The sequence below is a fragment of the Ochotona curzoniae genome, unplaced genomic scaffold (genome assembly GCF_017591425.1).
Source record: "Ochotona curzoniae isolate NIBS_2020 unplaced genomic scaffold, NIBS_Ocur_1.0 contig_2855, whole genome shotgun sequence".
Lineage (NCBI taxonomy): Eukaryota > Metazoa > Chordata > Mammalia > Lagomorpha > Ochotonidae > Ochotona > Ochotona curzoniae.
Genome location: NW_024465615.1, coordinates 1093348 through 1120533, shown reverse-complemented (window position 1 = coordinate 1120533; position 27186 = coordinate 1093348). Strand labels below are relative to the sequence as shown.

The 27186-nt window shown below is 45.9% G+C and overlaps 1 protein-coding gene across 1 annotated transcript in view; it reads left to right on the top strand.

The window, feature by feature from the left end:
- Positions 1 to 27186, top strand: part of TESK2 (testis associated actin remodelling kinase 2) — a 122988-nt gene that overhangs the window by 94005 nt on the left and 1797 nt on the right. The window contains exons 5-10 of the mRNA XM_040977742.1: positions 12015 to 12161; positions 25368 to 25450; positions 25656 to 25740; positions 25952 to 26035; positions 26243 to 26329; positions 26969 to 27083. Coding sequence (XP_040833676.1) covers positions 12015 to 12161; positions 25368 to 25450; positions 25656 to 25740; positions 25952 to 26035; positions 26243 to 26329; positions 26969 to 27083 — 601 coding nt within the window. The remainder of the gene's footprint in view (positions 1 to 12014; positions 12162 to 25367; positions 25451 to 25655; positions 25741 to 25951; positions 26036 to 26242; positions 26330 to 26968; positions 27084 to 27186) is intronic.

Here is a 27186-nt window from a genome sequence, read left to right as displayed (position 1 = left end):
GACCGAGGGGGGAGGCCTCTGGGACCGGGCAGGTCCGGCACCCAGCCACCGCCCTCATTGGGCGGTGAAGGGGATTTGGGAGGGGCGCGACCTTAGGCCTGGGAATTTAAACCTCCAGCTGCCTCCCGGCAGCTGGTGGGTCTCAGGACGGGGCGTCTCATGCCCGGATTCCGGACGGCCGCCATGGGCACATGGTGAGCCGTGTCCGGGCCTGCTGGGTTCCAGAGGCTGCTTCCTTTGGGGTGAGTAGACCGAGGGGGGAGGCCTCTGGGACCGGGCAGGTCCGGCACCCAGCCACCGCCCTCATTGGGCGGTGAAGGGGATTTGGGAGGGGCGCGACCTTAGGCCTGGGAATTTAAACCTCCAGCTGCCTCCCGGCAGCTGGTGGGTCTCAGGACGGGGCGTCTCATGCCCGGATTCCGGACGGCCGCCATGGGCACATGGTGAGCCGTGTCCGGGCCTGCTGGGTTCCAGAGGCTGCTTCCTTTGGGGTGAGTAGACCGAGGGGGGAGGCCTCTGGGACCGGGCAGGTCCGGCACCCAGCCACCGCCCTCATTGGGCGGTGAAGGGGATTTGGGAGGGGCGCGACCTTAGGCCTGGGAATTTAAACCTCCAGCTGCCTCCCGGCAGCTGGTGGGTCTCAGGACGGGGCGTCTCATGCCCGGATTCCGGACGGCCGCCATGGGCACATGGTGAGCCGTGTCCGGGCCTGCTGGGTTCCAGAGGCTGCTTCCTTTGGGGTGAGTAGACCGAGGGGGGAGGCCTCTGGGACCGGGCAGGTCCGGCACCCAGCCACCGCCCTCATTGGGCGGTGAAGGGGATTTGGGAGGGGCGCGACCTTAGGCCTGGGAATTTAAACCTCCAGCTGCCTCCCGGCAGCTGGTGGGTCTCAGGACGGGGCGTCTCATGCCCGGATTCCGGACGGCCGCCATGGGCACATGGTGAGCCATGTCCGGGCCTGCTGGGTTCCAGAGGCTGCTTCCTTTGGGGTGAGTAGACCGAGGGGGGAGGCCTCTGGGACCGGGCAGGTCCGGCACCCAGCCACCGCCCTCATTGGGCGGTGAAGGGGATTTGGGAGGGGCGCGACCTTAGGCCTGGGAATTTAAACCTCCAGCTGCCTCCCGGCAGCTGGTGGGTCTCAGGACGGGGCGTCTCATGCCCGGATTCCGGACGGCCGCCATGGGCACATGGTGAGCCATGTCCGGGCCTGCTGGGTTCCAGAGGCTGCTTCCTTTGGGGTGAGTAGACCGAGGGGGGAGGCCTCTGGGACCGGGCAGGTCCGGCACCCAGCCACCGCCCTCATTGGGCGGTGAAGGGGATTTGGGAGGGGCGCGACCTTAGGCCTGGGAATTTAAACCTCCAGCTGCCTCCCGGCAGCTGGTGGGTCTCAGGACGGGGCGTCTCATGCCCGGATTCCGGACGGCCGCCATGGGCACATGGTGAGCCGTGTCCGGGCCTGCTGGGTTCCAGAGGCTGCTTCCTTTGGGGTGAGTAGACCGAGGGGGGAGGCCTCTGGGACCGGGCAGGTCCGGCACCCAGCCACCGCCCTCATTGGGCGGTGAAGGGGATTTGGGAGGGGCGCGACCTTAGGCCTGGGAATTTAAACCTCCAGCTGCCTCCCGGCAGCTGGTGGGTCTCAGGACGGGGCGTCTCATGCCCGGATTCCGGACGGCCGCCATGGGCACATGGTGAGCCATGTCCGGGCCTGCTGGGTTCCAGAGGCTGCTTCCTTTGGGGTGAGTAGACCGAGGGGGGAGGCCTCTGGGACCGGGCAGGTCCGGCACCCAGCCACCGCCCTCATTGGGCGGTGAAGGGGATTTGGGAGGGGCGCGACCTTAGGCCTGGGAATTTAAACCTCCAGCTGCCTCCCGGCAGCTGGTGGGTCTCAGGACGGGGCGTCTCATGCCTGGATTCCGGACGGCCGCCATGGGCACATGGTGAGCCGTGTCCGGGCGGCCAGTGCGCCATTGGCGCCAGGCTCCGCCTACTGGCCGCCCGGCTGGGAGCTCTGGGGATTTTGTTCTTTCAGTCGCTGCTTAATTAGCTCCAGGTTGAACTCATTGTGATTCTCGGACCTGAAACAGGCAGTAACTCTTTCTTTGTAAAAGTTGTAATCACTAATAATGCTGGGCACCAAATACCAGTCCATGCAGAAGCCTGGGCTTGGGGCTTGTCCTGCAAAAGTAGCTCCAACGGCTGGCTAATGTGTCAACTGGTGGGGAACAGAGTAGATCTGGTACGAAGGAGCAAACCTTAGCCCACAAGCAAAACTAGAAACCAGGAGGGAGCAAAGGTCATGCCAAGCTAGGCTCTTGTACCTACTGGTCTGCAGGAGCCAGGGACACAAAGCCACAGTGTCTAAGGCAGAGGTCGGGACAGGTGAGGAGCTGTGCTAAGCTGAGTCAGAGCAACCACTGGCATGCGAGTGATCTATCGCTGGGAACAGACCCGGTTGGGGAGCAAAGGGGACAACCCTAGCTGGGCTGAGGTTCCCACAAAGAGGCGCGTGGCCTGGAAGGGGGGCTGCGTTCTGATCTGGATACAGTTGTAGTCTCCCTTGGCACAAGTGTGGACTGGGATTGGATGCACCGAACCGGGCTGGACCCCGACTCCCCCTGGTGTTCTGGAGGACCAGGGCAGATGTGTGATAGACTAGGCAAGGTCTCAAACCCCTACTGAGCCATGTGTGAGCCATACGTAGGTATGGACAAGCCATGGCTGGGCTGGAACATCCAACAGCAAGAACCAGATTGGGTGGAAGGCCAGTCAGGAAAAGCCACAGTTCCTGCTATGACAGGAGGTGGACTGAGTAGGATTGGCTCATGGACCCACTGGTAAGCGTGTAACCTGGCATTGGGAGAGGTTCTGATGGAGGAGCCTGGGCAACTCCTCTGGCAGGACACAGACCCGGCAGGTCAGCGCAAGAAACATGATAGGAAACAGCCCAGAACAGGCCATGGAAAGCTACCCACTGGCATACACTTGGCAGACGTAGGGGCAAGACCAGGCTGAATCTGTCCACGTCATCCACTGGCAAATCCAGGCACCAGTGTGGGTCGACCTAGGTTCGGTTGCAACAAAGACTAGTGCACAATATGGAATGCCGAGGTGAGGTTGCCTGTACCGGAGGGGACCGCAGCGCCCAACCAGCCTGAGAACAAGAAAGGAAGTAGGCAGAGCCAGCAGGGGAATAAGGGAGGGTTCCTTTGCTGGACAGCTACTCCCGCAGGAGAGCATAGGCTGGGATGGAGGCAGACCAGACTAGGCAGAGCTACCACACCTGTGCGCCTCATGTGGACTAGATCAGGGAAAAGCCAGGCTGGGCAGATTATCCCTACTGGTGCAAACAGAATTAAAGTGGGCGAGGGTTGTTTTGGGCAGCTGGAATCTGGGAGTGGGAGAGGCCTGGGAGGGTAATAGTGGGCTCATCCCTCTTGGGTTACCACTTCCACGGGAGGACATAAAACTAAACAGTGGCTGGGGTGGAATGGGGTGTGGGGCAGACTGGATTACTGCTACACTTACTGGCAAACCAGGGTAGGGGCGGTCCTGGTGGGGGTTATTGTGGGTCGCTCCAACTAGGCTGCAGCTCCCACTGGTTTAGGTGAGGGCCAAATATGTGCGGGGCAGAACCAGGCTGGACTGCAACACCCATTGGTTCCAGTGGAAGTCGGGAGTGAAAACAGAACCAACCCAGCAATTACAACCACCAGCTGATTGGAGCGATGGACGGTGCCTGGCCCTGTACTTGTTAGCACATACAAGAAGTTTCTTTGGAGATCTTCCTAATCTAAATGCTGGACTCAGAACCCTAACGAAGAAAAGAGAGAAGACAGAACAGGTCAACCAACCATCTCAGCTATGATGGACTATGTCAATCAGTGGATTTTTCAAAGACCTCATAGTGCTTGGAGTGGCGAGATTGACAGCGATTCATAACTGTTGCAACATCAAAACCACTCGAGCAAGAACCTCAGAGCATGCCCTACACCCGGGACTTGGGGAGGGTGGGAAATTGGGTTGGCCTTCTCCCTTAATACCCCCCTTTTAAACATGAAGGTAACAATATGGAAAACATACTAGTATTATCCACTTTCCTGTAGCCCTTGAACCTTCTTACTCTAACTAAGTATGTAAAGAATATAAAAATAAATTATATTAAAAAAAAAAACTCAATAATATTCCATTGTATGTATAAAATGCATTTTGCTTATTCATTCTTCTGGTGATATTTGGGTTACTTCCATATTTTAGCTATTGAGAATAATGCTGCTATGAACATAAATATATGAATATCCCTTTTGAATCCTGCTCTCAGGTCTTTTGGGTATATACTCTAAAGCAAAACTGCTGGATCATATAGTAATTCTATAGTTAATTTTTAAAAGAACTACCATATTGTTTTGCTTTATTTTATTTTAAAAGGCAGAGTTATAGAGAGATAAGGAGAGACAGAGAGATTTTCTACCCACCGCTTCACTCCCTAGATGGCTACAATAGTTGGAACTGATCTGATCCAAAGCTGGGGATGGGAGTTTCATCTGGGTCTCCCTTGTGGGTGCAGGGACCCAAGGCTTTGGGCCATCCTCCACTGTTTTCCCAGGCCATTATCAGGGAGATGAATTGGAAGTAGAGCAGCAGGGATTCAAACCAGTGCCTACAACCCATGGGATGTGGGATTTATAGGCAGTGGCTTAAATTGCTATACCACAGTACCTTCCCCAATGCTATTTTCTTATGGAGAGCTGTGGGCTTTTGATAATAGCACTAATCCCAATTCAAGAGGGACCTTTGGAAGGTCCTTAGGTCATGAGAGTCAAAGCCCCCATCCGCTAACACCATTGCATTGGGCATTAGGCTTCCAAATACAATAAAAAAAAAAAAGATTTATTGATTTCATTTGAAAGGCAGATTTACAGAGAGGAGAGAGAGAAAGAGAATCTTCCATTCACTGGTTCACTGCCCAAATGACTACAACAGCCAGAGCTTCGTTGGTTGAAATCCAAATTCTTCTGAGTTTTCCACTTGGAAGCAAGAGCCCAAGGATCTGTGCCATTTTCCATTGCTTTCTCAGGTCATAGGCATGGAACTGGATCTGAAGTGGAGCAACCGGACTCGAACCTGTGTCCAAATGGGATGTTAGCACCACAGGGTGAGAAGGATTAGCCTGTAGAGCCACTGTGTCGACCCCCAAAATATACATTTTGGGGAGAAAAAACATTTAGCCCCAAACAACAACTCCAACTATCCTTTAGGATCCAACTCAGATGTTCTTCTCTGAAATCTTTGAAACTCTCCAAGTAGTATCTATTTCCTGTGGTTTCCATGTCCACCTCTCTGCCGCAGGGTTATTGGGGTTCTTTGTTTACCTGTGTGTCTTCTACTGAACTACTTTAAGGAACAAAGTGTTGTTTGTCTTTGTAGTCCCATATGTACTATGTGTCAGCATTGTTTAAATACTGAGGAATGTAGTGTTGATGTGAACAGAGAGGGACTTACCTTTCATTGGTAGTGGCAGTTAAGAGGAGCAGTATTCACTAAAGGTTTGTAGAAACTGTCCACTTATTTGTCTTCTGATGATTTTTTAAAAAAGACGTTGGTGTATGTTTCTTCCATTTTAGTAATAAAGGTTTCTTTACACAATATCACTAGTTACCAGCACTATTTTTTCTAGGAGTAGCTTGTAGAGAAAGAGTCTATCGCTAGCAACATCAAGCATCAAACACAAATGAAACAGAAGAAGCTCTGTTACACTGTTTTATTAGACCAGGAGGAAGGGAGGAAGGCTTTGACATAGATAAAGTTAATGTTTGTATAGGTAATAATTACTGAAAAGGTTTCCTCTGATACATTTGACTGATACATATTTCTAAACTTGAAACTTCAAATTAATAATAAAAATGTTAAAATGTCTCTCTTGTTATTTAAATATGTTGCCAGTGCCTTATGTTGTTTTTATAGGGGTGGCTAAGGGAACAGACTAGGAAAAAAAAAAAAAAAAGAACACCCTGAAAGCCAAGCCGCTGTTCCTCCCATCAGGGAAAAGCTGACTGTGTTGCTGCAGTTGCTCTTGCTGCTGCTTCCCGCACAGGGATTTGTTCAGAGGCCCCACAGCTGGGTCGGCCCTGGCAGTTGCTTATGAGGAAGTGAATGTTCCTGCTAATGAGCACAGAGTGTGTAGCAACTTAGAAGTCTTCCTTGTTGGCAGGACTCATAACTTCTTTCCTCTTACATGCGAAGGTCTTGAGATATTGAGAAGTTGTGGTTTCTGAGGGTTCAGTCTTATCAGCCCTACAAGTATGTTCACCAAAGGCAGGCAAGGGAAATGGCTTGTAAAAGGAAACTTCATTTGGTTTTCTTCTCTGGTTCTGGCTTATGCCTTTTCCTCCTTGTGTGGAAAAGCCAGAAATTTTTTCATCTTGTCTCACTTTTCCCTGTTGCTGTCTAGTCTCTGATGTGTTCTGTGGATTTCTTGGGTTTTCAGAGACATGGCTGAACAGAAGTGTTTCAGGGCAGGTACTGTGGCACAGACTGCTGCTTGGGGCACCAGCATTCCCTATTGAAGTCCTGGATACATTAATTCTGATCTAGCTTCCTGCTAATGCATCCTGGGGTGGGGCAGCAAATGATCACCTTGAGTACTAGGGCACCTGCCACCCACGTGGACAAGCTGGGTACAGTTCTGGGCTCCTGAGTTCAATTGATTCAGCCATTACTGTTATGGGCATTTGGGCTGATGAACCAGATGGTAAGTAAATGAGCATTTTTTTAAAGTAATGAAAATGCTACAAAAGCTACCAAAAGACAGAAAGAAGAAAACAGAGTAAAGGTGTTTTTCTGAACCAGCACCAAGAGCCCTGATCTGCGGCATGTTTTGTATAGTCTTTTCATCATAATCTCCTCTGCCTGACACTCAGTTGGGAAACCTGAGTTGCTTATGAAGACAGGCTTTATATGTGACACTGTCACCATGCCAAATAAGTGACCCAGAATCTCTTTGAGACCTTTTGACTTTCAGAACTAAAGAAATCTGCCTGTATGTTTAAATGTCAGCTTCATTGCCCTCATAAACCTCAGAGTTTTCAAGGTCACTTTCATTTCAGCAAATAGGCACACTGGGGAGATTTTAACTAGCACAAAGAGAAGGCACTGTACTAGTGCTATCATTATATCTTATTTTGAGATTTCTAAAGATGGATTATCAAGCAGGATGAAGCAGATCAACAGGTTTCCTTTTTGAGAAGGTACAAGCTGTGTTTTCGGCTATTCTCTGTGCCTTGCCAAACCTGATCCACTTTATCCATGGATATGAAGTGCTGTGTGGTGCTGCCCTCAACTGGCTCATTTTGGTGCATATGTTCCCACATCAGAAGTGATGTTTTAGGGGGCATTGAAATTTTTTCTAAGTGCTTTCATATTTTTATTATATTCATAATAACATTATAAATTAAGCAGATTAAGGATCGTCACTCCCATTTATAAATGAAAAAGCTGAAGCATATGTAGCCACATTACTTGACATTTCCCAAATTAAATGTCATGTAGTTGGCAAAACTGGACAAGCGTTTGGCTCTCTTGTCCCTTACCTTGTTAGATTCCTTAGTATTTTGCAAATTCTATATCACTCTGAAACTATTAAGGAATGAATTTTAGGCTTAGAGTAATTTACACTCCCTTTCCCCCTTAAAAGGACAAGAGTTATAATGCATCATGCAGGATTTGAGTAAATTCATTTTAAATTCCTATTCCATGTGAGGCTCTTTGAGTTAAAAGAACTATCTCTGGCACTAGTGCCTTGGCACATCGGGCTAATCTCCTGTCTGTGGTGCTAGCATTCCATATGGTCATCTGCTCAAGTCCCCAGCTGCTCCGCTTCCAATCCAGTTGCCTGCTAATGTATTCAAGTGCTTAGGCCGATGTCACCCATGTGGGAAACCTGGACGAATTTCCTGGTTGCTGGCTTCAGATCAGCTCAGATCTGGCCATTGTGGCCATTTGGGAAGTGAAGCAGTGGATGGAATTTCTCTCTGTGTCCTTTCTCTGTAACTATGCCATTCAAATAAAAATAAATAATAAAATAAATTAAAAAAAAATAGGGTGCCATCTCTGCCTCTCCAGTACAATGTAATGATTAAGAATATGGACTGTGAGGCCTGGCGGCGTGGCCTAGTGGCTAAAGTCCTTACCTTGCACATCTGGGATCCCATATGGGCGCTGGTTCTATTCCCGGTCCAGCTCCCTGCTTGTGGCCTGGGAAAGCAGTTGAGGATGGCCCAAAGCCTCCTGGTTCCCGGAACGGATTGGCACAGCACCGGCCGTTGCGCTCACTTGGGGAGTGAATCATCGGATGGAGGATGTTACATCTGTCTCTCCTGCTCTCTGTATGTCTGACTTTGTAATAAAAATAAAATAAATCTTAAAAAAAAAAGAATATGGACTCTGTAGCCAGCCTTGTCTGCCACTTAATAATTGAGTAACCTTGAGCAAGTTGAGTAACCTCTAAATGCATTCTGTACACTGAAAGTAATGGGCCAGTTAACCCCATAGGGCTAATTATTGTGCAGATACAGATAAGAGAGTATATACATATGTATAAGAAACTATGCATATATATGAAGGAATATACATATACAATTAATATAATATATATAAGAATAAATATAGAATATGTAAGTACATGTTCTTATGTGTTGTATGTGCACATATAGAATGTCATGTATTATATTTCTATATGTATATGCATATCTATATGTATATATAAGAATATGTAGTTAGGCATCCTTATATGTATGTCTTGTGTGTGTGTGTGCATTCTCATATGACCACTTAGAATAAAGAGAGCTGAATAGTACCCTATAGCCATTTTAAGGTGTATAGCAGCCGGTTCTGTGTATAAATTAAAATTGAAATGCCAATGAAGTAGTCACAGGATGTGGTTAAGAACTTGCATTTTTTTGGGTCTGGCGCAGTGGCGCAAGTGGTTAAGGTCCTTGCCTTGCATGCCTGGGATCCCATATGGGCGCCAGTTCTAATCCCGGCAGCCCCGCTTCCCATCCAGCTCCCTGCCTGTGGCCTGGGAAAGCAGTCGAGGACGGCCCAAAGCTTTGGGACCTTGCACCCGCTTGGGAGACCTGGAAGAGGCTCCTGGCTTTGGATCGGCATAGCATCGGCCGTTGCGCTCACTTGGGGAGTGAATCATCGGATGGAAGATCTTCCTCTCTGTCTCTCCTCTCTGTATATCCGCCTTTCCAATAAAAATAAAATAAATCTTTAAAAAAAAAAAAAGAACTTGCATTTTTTTAACGTATTTGTTACTCAATATCATGTCAATTAATTCCATAATGTTGTAAATTGTTGTTGATGTTATGTTGTGGCTTTTAATTGATCGGGATGATATTCTGCCAGCTCTGCCTTCAGACCAGAGATGGTCTCCCCAAGAAACCATTAATTTATCTGGACAATAAGATGCTGGACGCTATGCTTGCAATGAAAGAATCTTGACTGAATTTGAATTGTAATACTGCACCATGGGGGAGGGTATGGGGAGGGATTGGGGGAATCACGGAGCCTATGAAACAGTGTCACATAATGTGATGTAATTAATAAAAAAAGAAAAGAAAAAAGAATAGAGAGAGCTGGGCCCAGAGGCGTGGCCTAGTGACTAAGGTCCTCACTTTGACCGGCAGCTCCACTTCCCATCCAGCTCCCTGCTTGTGGCCTGGAAAGCAGTCGAGGACGGCTTAAAGCCTTGGGACCCTGCACCCGTGTGGGAGACGTGGAAGAGGTTCCTGGCTCCTGTCTTCGGATTGGCGCAGGACCAGCCATTGCAGCCACTTGGGGAGTGAATCATGGGACGGAAGATCTTCCTCTCTGTCTCTCCTCTTCTCTGTATATCTGACTTTGCAATAAAAAATCAAATAAATCTTTTAAAAGATTTTAAAAAAAAGAATAAAGAGAGCTTGGCATAGTGTAAGCACTATGTAAGTATTAGCTGCTGGGGTGTATGTTTGGCTGTTAAGTCTCTACTTGGCATTCCTGTATTCCTCATCCTGGGTAGCAGCAGATAATGGCTCAAATACCTGGGTCACTGCAACCTGCATAGGAGACCCAGGTGGAGTTCTGAATTCTTGGCTTCAATTTGGCTTAGCTATGGCTTATTGTGGCATTTTGGGAGCAAACCAGCAAATGAAATATAATATTCTCTTCTTTTCTTTTCTCTTTTCTTTTTTCTCTCTCTCTCTCTCTCTCTCACTGTTGTGTGTACCAAAGAAAATTAAAATAAAAATTTTAAAACCCTTTTGTTTAGTATTTGAAAGGCAGAGTTGAATTGACATGAGGAAAGACACACAGAGAGAGGTATTTTCCATTTACTGGTCAACTCACCAAAGGACCACAATGGCTTGAGGAGCCCAGAGCTTCTTTCGGGTTTCCCACATGGGTAGCAGAGGCCCTAGCACTTGAGACATCTTCTGCTGCTTTCCTAAGTTCATTGACAAGGAGCTGAACTGGAAGTGAAGAACTAGGTCTGAAACTGGAGCTCATATAGATACTGGCGTCACAGGCAGTGGCTTTACATGCTACATCACAATGCTGGTCCAAAAACAATTTTTTAAATTAGCTGCTATTATTTTTTTTATATAAAATGCATATTCACTCTGAAAAACAAAAGAGGCAAAGCAACCCTTCATGTGTACATAGGAATAAAGAGAAATCAAATTTCTTGAAAAGGTAGATGTTCATATAGTGCTTTCCTGACCTTATTTTCTGCTCACTTAGTTTACTTCAGTCTAAATCTGATCTTAACCACTTTACTAAAACTACTTTGGCCATGGTTGCCAGTACTTCCTAGTTGCAAATTCAATGACCCCCTTTCAGGCCCATTTGATAGTGTTGGTTGTTTCCTTTTTAGGAATTTCTTCCTTTTTTTTTTTAAGATTTATTTTTTTTTTATTGGAAAGTCAGATATACAGAGAGGAGGAGAGACAGAGAGGAAGATCTTCCGTCCGATGATTCACTCCCCAAATGGCTGCAAAGGCCAGAGCTGAGCCAATCCAAAGCCAGGAGTCAGGAGCTTCTTCTGGGTCTCCCACACAGGTTCAGGATCCCAAGGCTTTGGGCCATCCTCTGCTGCTTTCCAGGACACAAGCAGGGAGCTTCATGAGAAATGGTGTCAGAACATGAACTGGCACCCATATGTGATCCTGACACATGCAAGACGAGGACTTTAGCCACTAGGCTATCACACTGGGCCCCATGAAGTATTTAAGCAACATGGCTATGTTTCTTTTGTAAATAAAAGAGTATTTTTGGAAGTGATACAATGAATAGAAGGAAGCGATAATATAAATAGCCAAGAAGAGGCTCTTGGTTCCTGGCTTCGGATTGGCTCAGTTTGGGTCATTGCAGCCATTTGGGGAGTGAACCAGTAGACCGAAGATCTTTCTCTATCTCTTCTCTGTGTATCTGCCTTTCCAATAAAAATAAATGCATCTTAAAAAATACTTCATGATCCCTCTAGGAAGGATAAAATCCATACTTTTTAGCAACATCATATTAGTGTCACTTCTTGACTCTCTCTCCTATGCAAGAATCTGATCATAAGGAGTAGATTCCCCAAATGCAGCTTAACCTGTCACTTTGTATATTCTGCTCACTGTGTGCAGACTGTCCTTTCCTGCCACCCAGCTCCACTTGCCCACTCCTTGTTTCCTCAACAGCTTTCTCTGATTTGCCCAGACCAAAGTCCTCAGTGTGGCACAGTGCTGCCCTACCTGTCCATATTTTAGTCTTGGCTACATGACATTATTTGTCTATATCCCTTAATAAATTACGATGTCCTCAAAGAAAATATTTTCTGCAGAACCTATAATAGTACTTGGATGCAGAATAAACTCCCACAAAGTTGAAAATAACCATCCTCACCAGTCCTTCTCTTCTAGGTATACGCTAGTGGTTTGGCCACCAACTTCAATCTTTCTGATAAATGGTAGCAGGGTTTTGCTTCTGTTTTGCAGTATATGAACTCCGGGAACCTGGAACAGTTGCTAGACAGTAACCTGCATTTGCCCTGGACTGTGAGGGTGAAATTAGCCCGTGACATTGCAGTGGGCCTCAGCTACCTTCACCTCAAAGGCATTTTTCATCGGGACCTCACATCCAAGGTATGAGGGGTTTACATTCACAACTCTGAGAGACTGGCCTCTTTTACCAAAAAAGCTGTGTTAGAAAACCTAATTATTGACCAGTTTAGAAATATAGAGACTTGTTATAAAGTTAACATTTAGTCACATAGGACTCGTTATTCTATATAGTGAGTCCCTAGAGAGCCTATATCATCTCGGAGCAGAAGCCTTTCAGTGTCAAGCCAGAAAACATGTGAATATTGAGGGCCTTCATGTTTCATTTCAGTTTTCTGAGTGTGTGTTATAGGAGCAGATGGCATGAGGGCAGTTAAGAGATTTGCAAAGATCAGGAACTCAGTGATTTTTAGCCACATGAGTGGAGGTTTTGAGGGCCATAATGTACTGACCCATTTTCTATCCATGTGAATGAGTTTCTGTCACCCTGCCAGTACCCCTTTGGCATCAACTGGTCTCTGTAGTATTCTCTTACTGTCCAAATTGCTGTGTGACCAGGTTAGAAAACAGTTGCTTTCAGAGGAAGTTGGCCTTGCTTCAAACCAGGCACCTCAGGCCAAGTGGCCTAGGATACCACTGTGAGGAGACTTATATAAACAGTACTTTTAGATCACTGATGGAAGGGCCATAAGACCACCGAACATATCCTATGTGACCTTTGCCCAAGAGCTGAATTAAAATCTTCTAGAGAAATGTATGGAAGTTTTGTACCTTCCCCCCAAAGCTGTCATTTTATTCCTGCCTCTGGATACATTTGCATGCATACACACATACTCCTATACTCTTTTGTGTTAGATGAAAGGGAAGAGATCTGGTTATAAGAAGTTAGCAAAGGAGGTGCTGGCATGTGGTGCAGCAAGTTAAGACACGGCCTGTGACATGCTGGCTTCCCATATTAGAGCTCTGGTTTTAGTCCCAGCTGCTCTGTTTCTGATCTGATTCCCTGATAATGCATGTGGAAAGATAGCAAAAAATGGTCTTAGTACTTGGACCCCTGCCACCCAGGTGGGAGGCCAGATGGAGTAGAGTTCCAGACTCCTGGTTTTGACCTGGTCTAGCCCTGGCCCTTGTAGCCACTTGGGGGAATGAGCCAATAGATAGCAGATTGATTGTGTCACTATGGAATGATTCTGGTCTTTAATTCTAGAGTGTTGCCTCTATGAGACGCTGGCTATTTGTCTGTAACTCTTTATCAGGAAATAGCTTTGAGGAGGTGATTGTAGGGCCCTAGTGCAGTAAAGCCATTTGTAGTCAGCTACACTGTTCCTGAAGAAGACTAGGACTGTCAAGACTGAAACTGGGTGGGAACAAGCTGAAAACTGGTAGTGATGAATCCATTATCTATGTTGGGAGCTGAAAGACTTGATTAGTTGGTCAGTTGGACACTAGACAATGGCATCTTATCCTTTCATTAGCCATTTCTTCTTCCCTCAGACTGTCTTAGAAAATCAAGTCAATGAAAACTGCACTAGTTCCAGGGACATGGGTGTGGTCATATCAACTCATTTCAAGCATCCAGCCAAAATCAAATCTTTGCTTCCTACTCAGAAAGCACCATTTCTTCTAGGGGTTAGGGAACTTGTGAAAAATTATTCATCAGTCGTATATTTATTTCCGCTTCATCCACATGAGTATATCCCACACCTGGATCCATGGATGAAGGAATATTAGCAAAGCAGAGGGCCCAGTGTAATGGCTCAACTGGCTAAATCCTCACTTTGTGAGCACTGAGACCCCATATGTGTGCCAGTTTGTGTCCTGGCTGCTCCACTTCCCATCCACTTCCCTACCTGTGGCCTGGAAAAACAGTAGAGGATTGCCCAAAGCCTTGGGACCCTGTGCGTACATGGGAGACCTGGAAGAAGCTTCTGGTTCCTGGCTTCAGATTGGCTCAGTTCCAGCCATTGTAGCCTTTGGGGAGTGAACCAGTGGACAGAAGCTCACTCTCTGTTTCCATCTCTCCATAAGTCTGATCTGTCTTTCCAATAAAAATAAATAAATCTAAAAAAGAAAAGGAGAGGTTTTACATGTACTTCGAATCTTGTTTGGAAATAATTTAAAAATGGTACACAGCATTTTATAATGGAGTGTTCAGCTACACAAACTATAGGTTTTCAAAACGGGATATCACTCTTGGGTTCTTAGAGGAAAGATTTCTCATTCTGTATGAACTTTTCAAATTTTATTCTATGTCCCTCAAAGCACTTTGCTAGTTAGTATTTGAGCTTGTAATGGTGCACTGTGAAAATGGCTGTTTTTTGGTAATACAGGGCAAGACCACTGTCCTTTGCTTTTCCTTATGGTGGTGGAATTGAACATGTTTCCAGAGTCAGTGGTTTGAGACTAGAAACAAAGAACTCCTTGTATTTCTGACATGCATTGGGTATTGAGGATACTTCCAGGTGGTGAGAAAAATTATTTTTGCAAGTTCTAGAGGGATGTAGGAAATGTACTATAGGGAATCTCAAGTTGAAGACGAACATGTGAATCTTTTTTTTTTTCAAGATTTATTTATTTGAATGTTAGAGTTAAGGGGGTGGGGTGGGGGAAGAGACTGAGACAGAGATCTGTTTGCTGGTCTACTCCCCAAATGGCTGCAACTGCCAGAGCTAGGATGGACAAAAGCCAGAAACCAGGTGATTCCTCCAGGTCCCCCATATGGGGAGTAAGGGCACAAGCACTTGGGCCATCTTCCACTGCTTTCTCAGATACATTACCAAGGAACTGAATCAAAAGTGGAGCTGTTGGGCCCAGCGCAGTGGCATAACGGCTAAAGTCTTGAACGCTCTGGGATCCCATATGGGCACCAGTTCTAATCCTGGCATCCCCGCTTCCTATCCAGCTCCCTGCAGCCCAAAGCCTTGGGATTCTGCACATGTGTAGGAGACCTGGAGGAAGTTCCTGGCCCCTGGCTTTGGATTGGTGCAGCACCAGCCACTGTAGTCACTTGGGGAGTGAACCATCGGATGGAAGATCTTCCTCTCTGTCTTTCCTCCTCTCTGTATATCTGACTTTGCAATAAAAATAAAATAAATATTAAAAAAATGGAGTTGGGACTCCAACCAGAATCCAAATGGGATGCTGGCATTGTAGATGGTGTTTTTACTCTCTGCACCATGATGCTGGCCCCAAACAAGTACATTTTATAAAGCAGACAACCTGTATTTGTTGTACTTATATCATCTCTGAGCTTTTTCTGGTTAAGTTTTATCTGCATATTCCAGCCTCTTAGTAACTGTGTTGCAGGAGTTTATGAAAGGATTATACATTTCCTGATCCGGAACAGCACTACCTAGGACAGTGAGCACAGAATGAGAGGTATCCCAGCGGAGTAATAGGGCAAAGGGGATTAATTAGAAGGACTTGAGGTTTTCAAAGTACCTGTCCATTGTCAACCTTGGGTCCAAGTTTTATTTCCCTAAGGATAACATCAGATTAATTCACATTTCGCAGCATGCACTCACTGTTTGTTTTGTGTCCATGTCTCCCACCTAGTCTGGCATCTGTCAGAGTAGGGGCCTCCTGGCCCTATTTCACAGAATGGGCTTGATAGCACAGAGGCCAAAGCATTTGCTCAGAATCAGATTTTGGATCTTGGCTCCAGGATTGTCATCACCAGATGACTTCTGTGGCCTTAGAACCTCAGTGTTCACAGTCCATAAAGTAGATCCTGTCTTTGACCTCCCAGCAGTAGTCAATTCAGGCTTCTCACATTAGAGCTAGTGGAAGGGTTTGCAGGTGGGTAAACCAGGACAGAGAGAAGCATATGCCTTTTTCCAAATGATCATGACCATGGGAGAGGCAAAAGCAGCCATTCTTTCCTACCAGCATGCCTCTTGAAGGTGGTGGCACTGTCTTCGTAGGAACCACCTGTCAGTGCTTACTGGAATAACTGCTCTAAGAGTGAGTCTCTCAGAGATAGCTGTTTAGTTTTGTAATTACCTCTAAGAAGCAGTCTGAAATGGATTTCTCCAGTAGAAATGCTAAGAATTTACTGAGGAGGAAGTGGGGAGTAGTCTGGTTTTAAAAATACTCATTTGGCGCGCTTCATGAAGTGACAGTGACCACAAACAGGCTTCTACCACTAGTTCTAGCAGTAACTAGTGTAACTGTATAAGGGTCTTGGCTCCTAGAGTAATGAGAGCGCACCATTGCTGCCCAGCATCAGAGAAGCACCACTGCCTTCCCTGGTAACCATGGAAGGATGAATATGCACTCGAGGTTGTTAATCCCAGAAAAGCCATCCTGGTAATTCCACCAGTGAAAAGCATAATTATGGCCTTAGACTGTGCTATACAACTAGAAACAGCAAATGTTAATTTTTAGAGTGAAAGGAGCGAAATTACAAAGCTGAATGCTGGATTGATGTAGAGAATGGCTTCCTGAAAGTTTTTTTTTTCTCTTAAGATTTATTTCTTTTTCTCTGAAAAGCAGATTTACAGAAAGAGAGAGAGAGGCAAAGAGATCTTCCATATGCTGGTTCACTCTTCAAATGGCTGCAACAGCTGCACTGGGTCAGTCTGAAGTCAGGATCCAGGAGCTTCTCCCATGTATAAAACATGGGAGCAAAGGTCCAACCTTTTCTGCTCTCCCAGGCCTTTAGCAGGAAGCTGAGTTGGAAGTGAAAGTGAAGCAAATGGGACTTGAACAAGTACCCATATGTGATGCTCTACGTAAACTGCTACACCACAGTGCCAGCCCTAGGAATTCATATTTTACAATGGGAATCCTCAGCAGTTTCTGGGAATCATTCATACTGTATCATTACAGGACACAGATAACACAGAAATAACTGGAACCCAATTTGTACCCTCTATGACGTTTGGTTTTTTTGAGGGGACAGATATTTGAATAGGTCATTGCACAAGAGCCCCAAGGCAAAGGTATGGGATCACAAAGTGGCACTGAAGGCAAGAGGTGGGCACATCACAACAAAACAGGTAATCTTCCAAGAGACTGGGACTGGAGCAGTCCATGCGGCATTTAAGGGCGCAATTCAGTTTCTGCTCTGCTTAAGCACAGTGGTTAAGTGATGAAGGTGCCAGATCTTACCTCTGCCTTTCAAATAAAATAAACACTTAAAAAAACCCTCTGACCTGTCTTGAGATGTAGACTCACCCGACTGATCTTACATGGGTGTATGGAGACAGTTCGTTGGGCTTGAGGGGAAACAGGTGGTGATAGCACATTGAAAGCTTTTTGTGTTGTGGCAGAAACAGCTTTAGCATAGAGCTAAAACTGTCAAATGGATTTGCATTTCTCCCCTCAGGCAGTTTGATTCAGTGTTAATACTGACTGTTCCAGGACAACTGAGCAATTTCTCTCAGGTGTCTACTTGGCACAATTCCAGGGGATTTGTCTAGGTTTCCAGGAAATACACCCATGGTCACCCTTTTGTATTGCTTCTCACCTCAATGTGTGCATTTGATACATGCTATTGAAAGAAGCCCGTTTGCTTCACCCATTCTCTCAAACTTGGGGCTTAACAAACTTCATCCATTCTCCTCTTGTGTCCTTGTGTGAGGTTAGAGACACAGAAATGAATGGTATCATTCCCTGCCCTTGAAGAGACAGTCAAATCAGTCACTCTGTTACAGGGCAATGGATAATAGGGGTGAAGACACAGCGAAGCTGCAGCAAGGCAGCAGTGGTGCCTAGGCTGCTTTGGAAACCTCAAAAGGTCACTTCTTGCCTCAGGGAAATCTGACAGCCTCTCTTGTCTACTGCTTATTCCAGGCAAGGCTAGCTAAGTTAAATCACATTCAGCCTCTTTATAATGGATCTTGTATTCCATACAGGCTAAAAATGGGTCTGGTTCCTTCAGAATGCCACAGTGGGTGTAAGCTTCGTATTTTGTACTCTGCAGCCACAAAGTCTATTCTGTGGCCACTTCCAAGTGGGATGAGAAATACCACCATTGTGTAGATGCCCTGGGATTAACCAACATTGGAGGTAGGGAAAAGGATCACAAATGAAAGATCTTTTTTTTTTTTTTTGAAGGTTTATTCATCTATTTTAATGTCACAGTGAGAAAGAGAAAGGGGGAGGAATCAGAGAGAGAATCTTCCATGTACAGGTTCACTCCTCCAAATGACTGTAGCGTCAAGAGCTGAGCCAGGCCAAAGCCAAGTGCCAGGAGCTTCTGATTCTTTCATGAGGGTATAGGGGCCCAAGCATTTGGGCCATCTTCAACTGCTTTCCCAGGTGCACTATCAGGGAGCTAGATTGAAAGTGGAGCTGCCAGGACTCGAACCAGTCCCCATATAGGTTGCCAGCACTAGGTATGGCTTTACCTGCTATACTATTGTGCCAGCCCCAGATGAAGGGTCTTATATTGCCTGTATAAATAATGCTGCCTTTTGCACAGCTCTGGCCTCTACAAACTTGAGATTACAATATTTCTGCCATGGCATAGCAGTCCTCAGTGGGAAATTTTTCAATCTATTCCTCTTGAGAATTCAAAATAATTAGGGGAGATACCCTACAAACCAGGAGACTAGGGCCTCCATAGTAGCATAGCAAGCTAATCCTCTCTGCCTGAAGTGCTGACATTCCATAGGAACACCAGTCTGTGTTCTGGATGCTCCTATCCAGTTCCCTGCTTATGGACCGAGAAAGCAATGCAAGATGGCCCCTGCACTCTCCTAGGGGATCTGGAAGAAGCTCCTGGTTCCTGGCTTCAGATCAGCCCGGTTCCAGCCATTGTACCCCTCTGGAGAGTAAACCAGTGGATGGAAGATCTCTGTCTATCTCTCCTTCTCTGTAAAACCTGTCTTTCAAGTAGAAGTATATAAATTAAAAAAAAAAATCAGGAGACTTGAGCCTTTACTATTTAAACACCATACTTATCTTAATTATAAAAATCTCAGATCTGTCCACCTGACATTATTTTGAAGAACTGATGGCATGTTTTTGAGGAATGTCTAAGGAACCAGACAGACAGAAGCAATCACTCTTACACTGCCTAAAGAGGCCATGAGTTAGGAAGTATTTTCAACATCATCACCCTCTTAAGATGTCTAAAATTTATAGTCTAATTGGAGAAGGGACTACAATAATATATATATTTTCATTATAAGATAACAAATGCTGAGATAAGAGAAGGAAGAATGCATAGGATGCATTTAGAAAAGATATTTAATGCAATGTGAAGGTATAGAGAAAAGTATCTTGGAAGACATGATGACTGAGCTAAATTTTGAAAACTGAATTCTAGTTATTGTGGGAAGGGGAAAAAATCCACAGTAGACAAAAGGAATTTTATATTGTATATATTATATTATTTATATGATAATATATATTATTATATATATAATATAATTTTTACGCCATAGAGGCATAAAAAGTGTGGTGTGCAGACAACAACTGGAGTGGCAGGGGATAAGGTTGACAGAAGTCTGATGGTATCATATCAGCAAACTTGGTCTTTTACTGGAGGGAATGAAGGACCATTGTCAGCTTTTAACAAAATAACAGCGTTTTAACATTTAAGAGATAGATTTATTTATTCATTTATTTGAAAGACAGAATTACAGAGAGAGAGAAAAAAAAATCTATGTGCTGGCTCACTCCTCAAATGGCTGAAGTTGTTAGGCCTGAGCCAGGTCAAAGCTAGGAGCCTGGAACTTGATCCAGATCTCCCACATAGGTGGTGGAGGCCCAGGCCACTTGAGCCATTTTCTGCTGCCTTCCCAGGACAATTAACAGAGAGCTGGATCAGAAGTGGGAGAGCTTGGACTTGAACTGGTGCCTATATAGGATGTCAGCATCCCACGCCACAGCTTAATTTGTTGTATCCTACCTCTGAAAACTTTTTTAAAAATTTATTTTTCTTTATTTTATTGGAAAGGCAGAGACAGAAAGAAACATTTAATACACTGGCTTACTTCCAAAGGGCTATAACAGCTGAGGCTGGGTCAGACCAAAGCCAAGAGCCTGGAACTCCTTCTTGGTCTCCCACATGGATGAGAGGGACAATGACAGATCAACAGTCAGCTGCCTTGCAGGATGCACTTTAGTGGGGAGCTGGATTGAAAGCATAGAACTGGACTCAAACTGTGACATGGGATGTGGACAACCCAGGTGATTCTTTAAATACTGTGCCAAATGCTCACCCTAACATCTTTTAAAGTATGATTGTATACTGTCAAATTCACTTTTTAAAAAAGTAGCCATCTTTTTATTGTTACTATTTTACTATATGTTTGAAACACTGAGTGATGTGGTATAGGGGTGGTGAACTCTTAGCAACCACTGGTTCAATCCCCAAATGCTTGAAACAGCTAAGGCTAGGCCAGACTTAAGCTAGTAGCAGAATCTCATCTGTCTCTCCTGTGGATGATCCAGGTCTAAGCAATTGAGTCTAATCTGCTGCCTCCCACTATGCATTAACAGGAAGCTGCATTGGAAACAGAGTAGCTGGTGCTTGAACTGGCACTCCTGTGGGTCAGGCCTCCCAAGTGGCAGCTTAACATGCTACACTGGAACTACCTAGCAGTTATAATACCCACATCCTATACTGGAGTGTCTGGATTGGAACCCAGGCTCTGGCTTCAGGTTCAGGCTTCCTACTGGGGTGTTCCTCAGGAGGAAGTGGAAATGGCTCAAGTAGTTGAGTCCCTTTCTCTCACAAGAGAGACCTGGATTGAAATTGTGATTCAGGGCCTGGCGCAGTGGCTCAATAGGCAAAATCCTCCACCTGCAAGTGCCACCATTCCATATGGACACCAGTTTGTGTCTCGACTGCTCCACTTCCTATCCAGCTCCCTGTGTATAGCCTGGGAAACCAGTAGAGGATGGCCCAAAGCCTTGGAACCTTGTACCTATGTGGGAGACCTGGGAGAAGCTCCTGGCTCCTGGCTTTGGCTCAGCTCACTGCAATGCCATTGCATCCTTTTGGGGAGTGAACCAATGGATGGACAATCTTTTCCTCTCTGCCTCTTCTTCTCTCTGTAAAGCTCCTTTTCAAATAAAAATAAGTTAATCTATAACTAAATAAATTGTGGTTCCCAGCCTCAGTCTGACTCAGCCCAGGCATTTGGGAATGAATAAGGATAGGTTCTGTCTCCCTCTTTTCATCTTTCTGCCTCTCAAATAGTTAAAGCAAACAAACAAAAGAGGAGTAGGAAAAGGAATAGGAATAACTTCCACTTGGCCTTTGCTAGCTAATCTGTTACCTCCACGACATAATAGCCTTGTTTTCAGTATACCCCATATTACATGATTCCTGAATCCTACGTAAAAATACTAAAGGGTGTAGTCATGTCAGAAACAATAAGATCAAATAATCTAAGGACTCATTTTATGGGTTGAGCTTAGTACCTTGGGAGTTTACTGAGATGCTTAAAAATTCCTTCAGCAAAAACCATTGAGGACTGAGTATGAAGTAAAGAAATAAAACTAGCAAATGTGGCTTGTCAAATCTCATTACTTTAGCTCCATTAACAGTAGGCTGAAGAGTTTGTTGGGAAACTCCATCATAGCTAATCCTATGGGCTCCTTACCATGTTTTTATCATCTCACATGCAGAGTTCTGTGGATTTTTTTTTTTTCTTTCAGTACTTGATTTTCCCCTCTGGTTTCAGTGCCTAGCTAAGGACAATGGAGAAACCTTATGAGAGGTGATAGTCATATTCTAAGCACATTAGGCTTGACGCCTTGCTCTACATTGCAGGATGCTAAATACCTCTTGGTCATTTCTTTTCTTTCTTTCAAAGATTTATCTATTTTACTTGAAGGGCAGAGTTACAGAGAAACAAGAGAGAGAAGTTCAGAGAGGTGTAGAAATCTTCCATCCTTTTGGTTTACTTCCCACTGGTTAGATTGGCCAGGACTGGGACAAGCCAAAACCAGGAACGTCAGCTACTTGTGTGGCCGGGGCCCAAGAGCTTGAGCCATCTTCTGCTGCTTTCCTAGGTGTATTAGCAGGAAGCTGGATAAGAAGAGGAGCAGCTGGGACTCGAACCAGTGTTTACATGAGATGCTGGTGTTTCAGGCTTAACCTGCTGCACCAAAATACTAATCCTCTGCCTTGGTTATTTCCTAGTTGTTCCTAGACACATTATCACGAAGTCACTTTCTCCTAGATGAATAGTTTATAGTGAGTGAATAGTAGGCTTCCACAAATGCAAATATGGGACAGAAACTAACAACTTCAAAAACAATTATTTGAAAGGCAGAGTTATGGGCAGGGGTGGGGGAAGAGTCAGAGAAGAGTCTGTCTGGTTCACTCCAAAAATGGCCACAGCAGTTTGAGCTGGGCTAGTCCAAAGCCAGGAGTTATCAGGTGTTCCACGTGGGTGCAGGGACCCAAGCGTTTGGGCCATCCTCTGCTGCCATTCCTAGATACATTAACAGGGAGCTGGACTAGGAACAGCTGGAGCTCAAACTGATGTTGCTGGCCAGGACTTTACCACCTATGCCACAATACCAGTCCCCAAACTGACAGCTTTGACAATGGCAGTGCCTTGTGGTCATGTTCTTTTCTATACCTGCTATTTGCAAGGTGATTTTAATAGGATTGTTTCTGAGTTCTATAATAAAAACACTACATGGGACTTCAGATTGAGCCCTGAGAGCAGCTGCCTGAGTTGGTGAAATAGGAGGTGGAGGGGAGAGATAGAAAGGACAAAATAGAAGCTTCTGCTGCCTCCTGGGCTGTACCTTAGATCTGGAGCTTGGGCTATTTAATAGCCAGGCTGGCTTAGGGCCCATCTTCTCACAAAGTCAGAGAAGCCATGGGGTGCTGAGCCAGCAGGACTGATGAGAGAACCAAAGCCAGGACAAGTACAAGGACAGTATCACTTGGAAGCCAGAGACTGTCTATCTGGGGTCCAGGGTAGATGGTGTGACGAAATCACAGGTTCTTTTCAGCTCAGAGATGATCAGTGTGGTCACACCAAGGCAAGAGGAAGACATTAAGTTGCATTCGATGTGGAGTAAGCACTAGGCTACTCGGTAATGTCTCAGCAACTAAATTACTAAGGCTGCAAAGTGGAAGGAGGGCTGGTTTGGATAAAATAGGGCATTGCTGGCCCCAGAAATGTTTCTGTGAGTCAAGCATCCCTGTTTTCTGTTCTCCGGAGGAAGGGAGTGGGGGGGATGAGGTGCCTCCTGAGCCCAAGTGGCATAAGGCTATTTTTAAAGTAGCTATTTGGGGGGGGGGGACGGAGAACTAGTTGCTGCTTTGTGTTTATTTGCAGGTCATTTAGGTTTGTCCTTTATCTGGAGGCAGTATTTGTTTAGTGAGCATATCCTCAGCTCCTCTAATGAATTTAGTACTGTGAAGAAGGAAGCTTCCTACCAGAACATGTTCCTGCGAGGCTCAGTCTTTCTGCTAGATTTGTAAGAGGAAGTGGCATAGAGGAAGAGCTGAAAAGAACTAAGAGGGAGAGATGAAGGTGAGGACTAGAGAAGATTCGGCTTAAAAGGTAGCTTGCCTTAAAAGACATAAAGTTCTTAGGTGGAGAGGAGAATTGGAACAGAGTCAAAACCTTGATGCCACCCACTGACAAAAACAGGCAAAACCTTGTTCAGGCTTTATAAGTCAACTTATTCTGTAGAAAGTTGGGATAAGAATATGTGCACAGGGGCACCAGGGACAGAGAAGTAGGGAGGAAGCCACTTGGATGCAGCCACTTAAGAGTCGTAAACTCAGATGCCAGAGAGGAGGTTGGCTGTGATCATGTGGACAATACAAGTATTAAGCTTGGGCATTTGTCCTATACTTGTATCACTTGGCAAAGATGGTTGTGAATATTGGGTATCTGCATTTGAGGAAGAAGGAAGGAAAGCCAGGAGCCTGATATTCTTTCTCCCCTAGGTTGTAAGTGCCAGGAGGACAGGGTTTGTTTTATTTTTCTTTCTTTTTCAGGTTGAGGCATTACTGGCACTTAAAATTATGGCTACTTGGGGCCAGTGCCCTACTGTAGTAGGCTAAGCCTCCACCTGTAGCACATGCATCCCATATGGGTGCTGGTTCATGTCTTGACTGCTTCACTTCCCAGTCAGCTGCCTGTTTGGGACCTGGAAAAGCAGTGGAGGATGGCCCAAAGCCTTGAGACCCTGCACCCATTTGGAGACCCACAAGAAGTTCCTGCCTCCTGGCCTACAGATTAGCCCAACTCCAGCCATTGTGACCATTTGGGTAGTGAACCAGAGGATGGAAGGCTCCTCTCTCTTTCCTTCTCCGTGTAAATCTGCCTTTCAAATAAAAATTAAAAATTTTTAAAGATTTATATATTTTTATTGCAAAGTAAGATACACAGAGAGGAGAGACAGAGGAAGATCTTCTGTCTGATGATTCACTTCCCAAGTGACCACAATGGTTGGAGCTGATCCAATCCGAAGCCAAGAAACCAAAGCCTCTTCTGGGTCTTCGACTGCTTTCCCAGGTCACAAGCAGGTGCAACAGCTGGCGCTGTGCTAATCCGAAGCCAGGAGCCAAGAACTTCCTCCAGGTCTCCCACATAGGTTGTAGGGTCCCAAAGCATTGGGCTGTCCTTGACTGCTTTCCCAGGCCACAAACAGGGAGCTGGATGGGAAGTGGAGCTGCTGGGATTAGAACCGGCACTCATATGGGATCCTGGTGTGTTCAAGGCGAGGACTTTAGCCGCTAGGCTACACCGCTGGGCCCTTGAACCACTTTCTTAAGCTGACCACAGAGGTTTTACCTGGGGCTCTCAGTCTTGTGAGATGAATCAGTCCTGGATTTTAATGGGTTGCCCTCAGATTCCAAATATTTATCCTTGCTTTTTAAGTGGTCACCATACCCGTTTTCTTAAGATTTATTTTTGAGGGCCTGGCATGGTGGCCCTTGGGAGACCTAGAGGAAGTTCCTGGCTCCTGGCTTCAGATTGGCACAGCTCTAGCCATTGTGTTCACTTGGTGGGAGGGAGTTAATCATCAGAGGTAACATCTTCCTCTGTCTCTCTGACTTTGCAATAAAAATAAAATAAATCTTTAAAAAAAAGAGTAAGTGAAACAACCTGGACTTGAATCAGAACCTATTTGGGGATGTTGACACCACAGGTTGAAGGTCAGCCTACTATGACATGGCACCAGGCCCCATTTCTTTAAAAAAAAAAGGCGGGGGGAGGGAATGTGGTTCATCACAGTTCATCAAAAAGCAGAGGACAAGGTTCTCTGAGCAGGGAGGAATAGATGAAAACTTTATAGCTGGCTGATCCCCACTTCTAAGCCATATTCTCTTTCCTTTTTTGGGAAACCTAGAACTGCCTGATAAAGAAAGATGAGAACGGTTACTCGGCAGTGGTGGCTGACTTTGGCCTGGCTGAGAAGATCCCTGATGTCAGGTGAGTATCCCTAATGGATGCTTGGGTCCCTGAAGAGGGGGCTAAAATTCCCCCCTCTCCCCAAGACCAGGGTGAGGTCACAACTCAACCTGAATAAACACAGCGAGTCCTAGTTTGGGCCCATGCTTAGAACAGAATTCCCGATGGTCAAGTATGCCATTGTAGCAGGCAGCGGCAAGCTCTTTATCCTTATCTGCCCACACAGCACGGGGAGTGAGAAGCTGGCTGTAGTGGGCTCTCCTTTCTGGATGGCACCAGAGGTTCTCAGAGATGAGCCCTATAATGAAAAGGTAAGTTGGAGGCTAGTTCTCCTTAGAATTCACTCCTAGCAGGACATATCCATGGTCACCCTTCATGTTCAGGGGGAGGATCTACACTGTTTCTGCCAAGAGTAGGATTACTTGGCAGCTGCCTAGCAAATGGACCTAGGCTGTTAGACATGGGGCGGATACACTACCCTTGCCCCATTGAGAGAGAAACCAAGGTCTGACTACCCACCAGGCAGATGTGTTCTCTTATGGTATCATCCTCTGCGAAATCATCGCCCGCATCCAGGCTGATCCGGACTATCTTCCCCGCACAGAGGTGAGTGGCAGGTGTAGGAATCAAGGCCACTGGGATTGGGCTGGGCTGAGGAACGGTCTTGTCCTTGGGGTGGACTTGCTGGAACTCAGTTTGTGGCTACTTTTCAGAGGCAGCTCCCAGCCTCTGCGAGCAGGCCAGAATGGGTGGGGGAGATTAATGAACTGTCTACCTACGTTCCTGTATCCTCCCCACCACACCCATCCACAGAATTTCGGGTTGGACTATGATGCTTTCCAGCACATGGTGGGAGACTGTCCTCCAGACTTTCTGCAGCTCACCTTCAACTGCTGTAATGTGAGTGTCTTCCCACTCCCCGCTCTTGTTTTCATCAGGGGATGGCTGAACCCCTTTCACCTGGTTAGGACTGTTAATTAGCCTTAGGAGGGGGTTCATTTTCACTGGGTACATGATAGCAACACGTCCTCCTTCAAGCCTAGCCAGCTTCTTCAGAGCTTTGGGCCAAGAGAAAACAAAAACAACAACAACAAAAAGCAAAAACCTACTTTGTATTATCCAGTCATAATCTTAAAGGGTAGACCCATCACCCCCTGCCTTGGTTGTTGGTGGAGTTCTGGTCAGGTTTTATTACTCAACTGGGGCTCTAGCTGGCCCTGAGACACATGAGTACTATCGAGCTCCTTACCCATTATGACCAAAGGGAGCTGGATTTTGCAGACGCCTACCAGAAGTACATAGGCAACAGAAGTCAAATAGGATAAACTACTTTTGGAGGATTCTGTGCCCTTAAAAGGGATTAAGACACGCACACACGAAGGGACCTGCGGGAAGGGTAATAAACCGTAGTATATTCCCTCATAACCCAAGGCCTTCAGAAAATGTCCTAACTGCAGAGATGCCAGAAATACACTCAGCTGCCATTCTTGGATGGGAGAAATGTGGGACAGGGCTAATAGTTACTGTGGATATCTATAGATGGACCCCAAACTGCGCCCATCCTTTGTGGAGATTGGGGAGACCCTCAACAAAATTCTGAGCCACCTACAGGAAGAACCACCAGAGGACAAAAAGCCGCAGCCCACAAGCAAGGGTAAGTGTTTAGACTGGAGAACACAATCTGATGCTAAGGGAGGAAATTAGGATGGAGGCCTTCCTTTCTAGGACTGAGACTCCAAGGCCTCAAGTGCACAAGC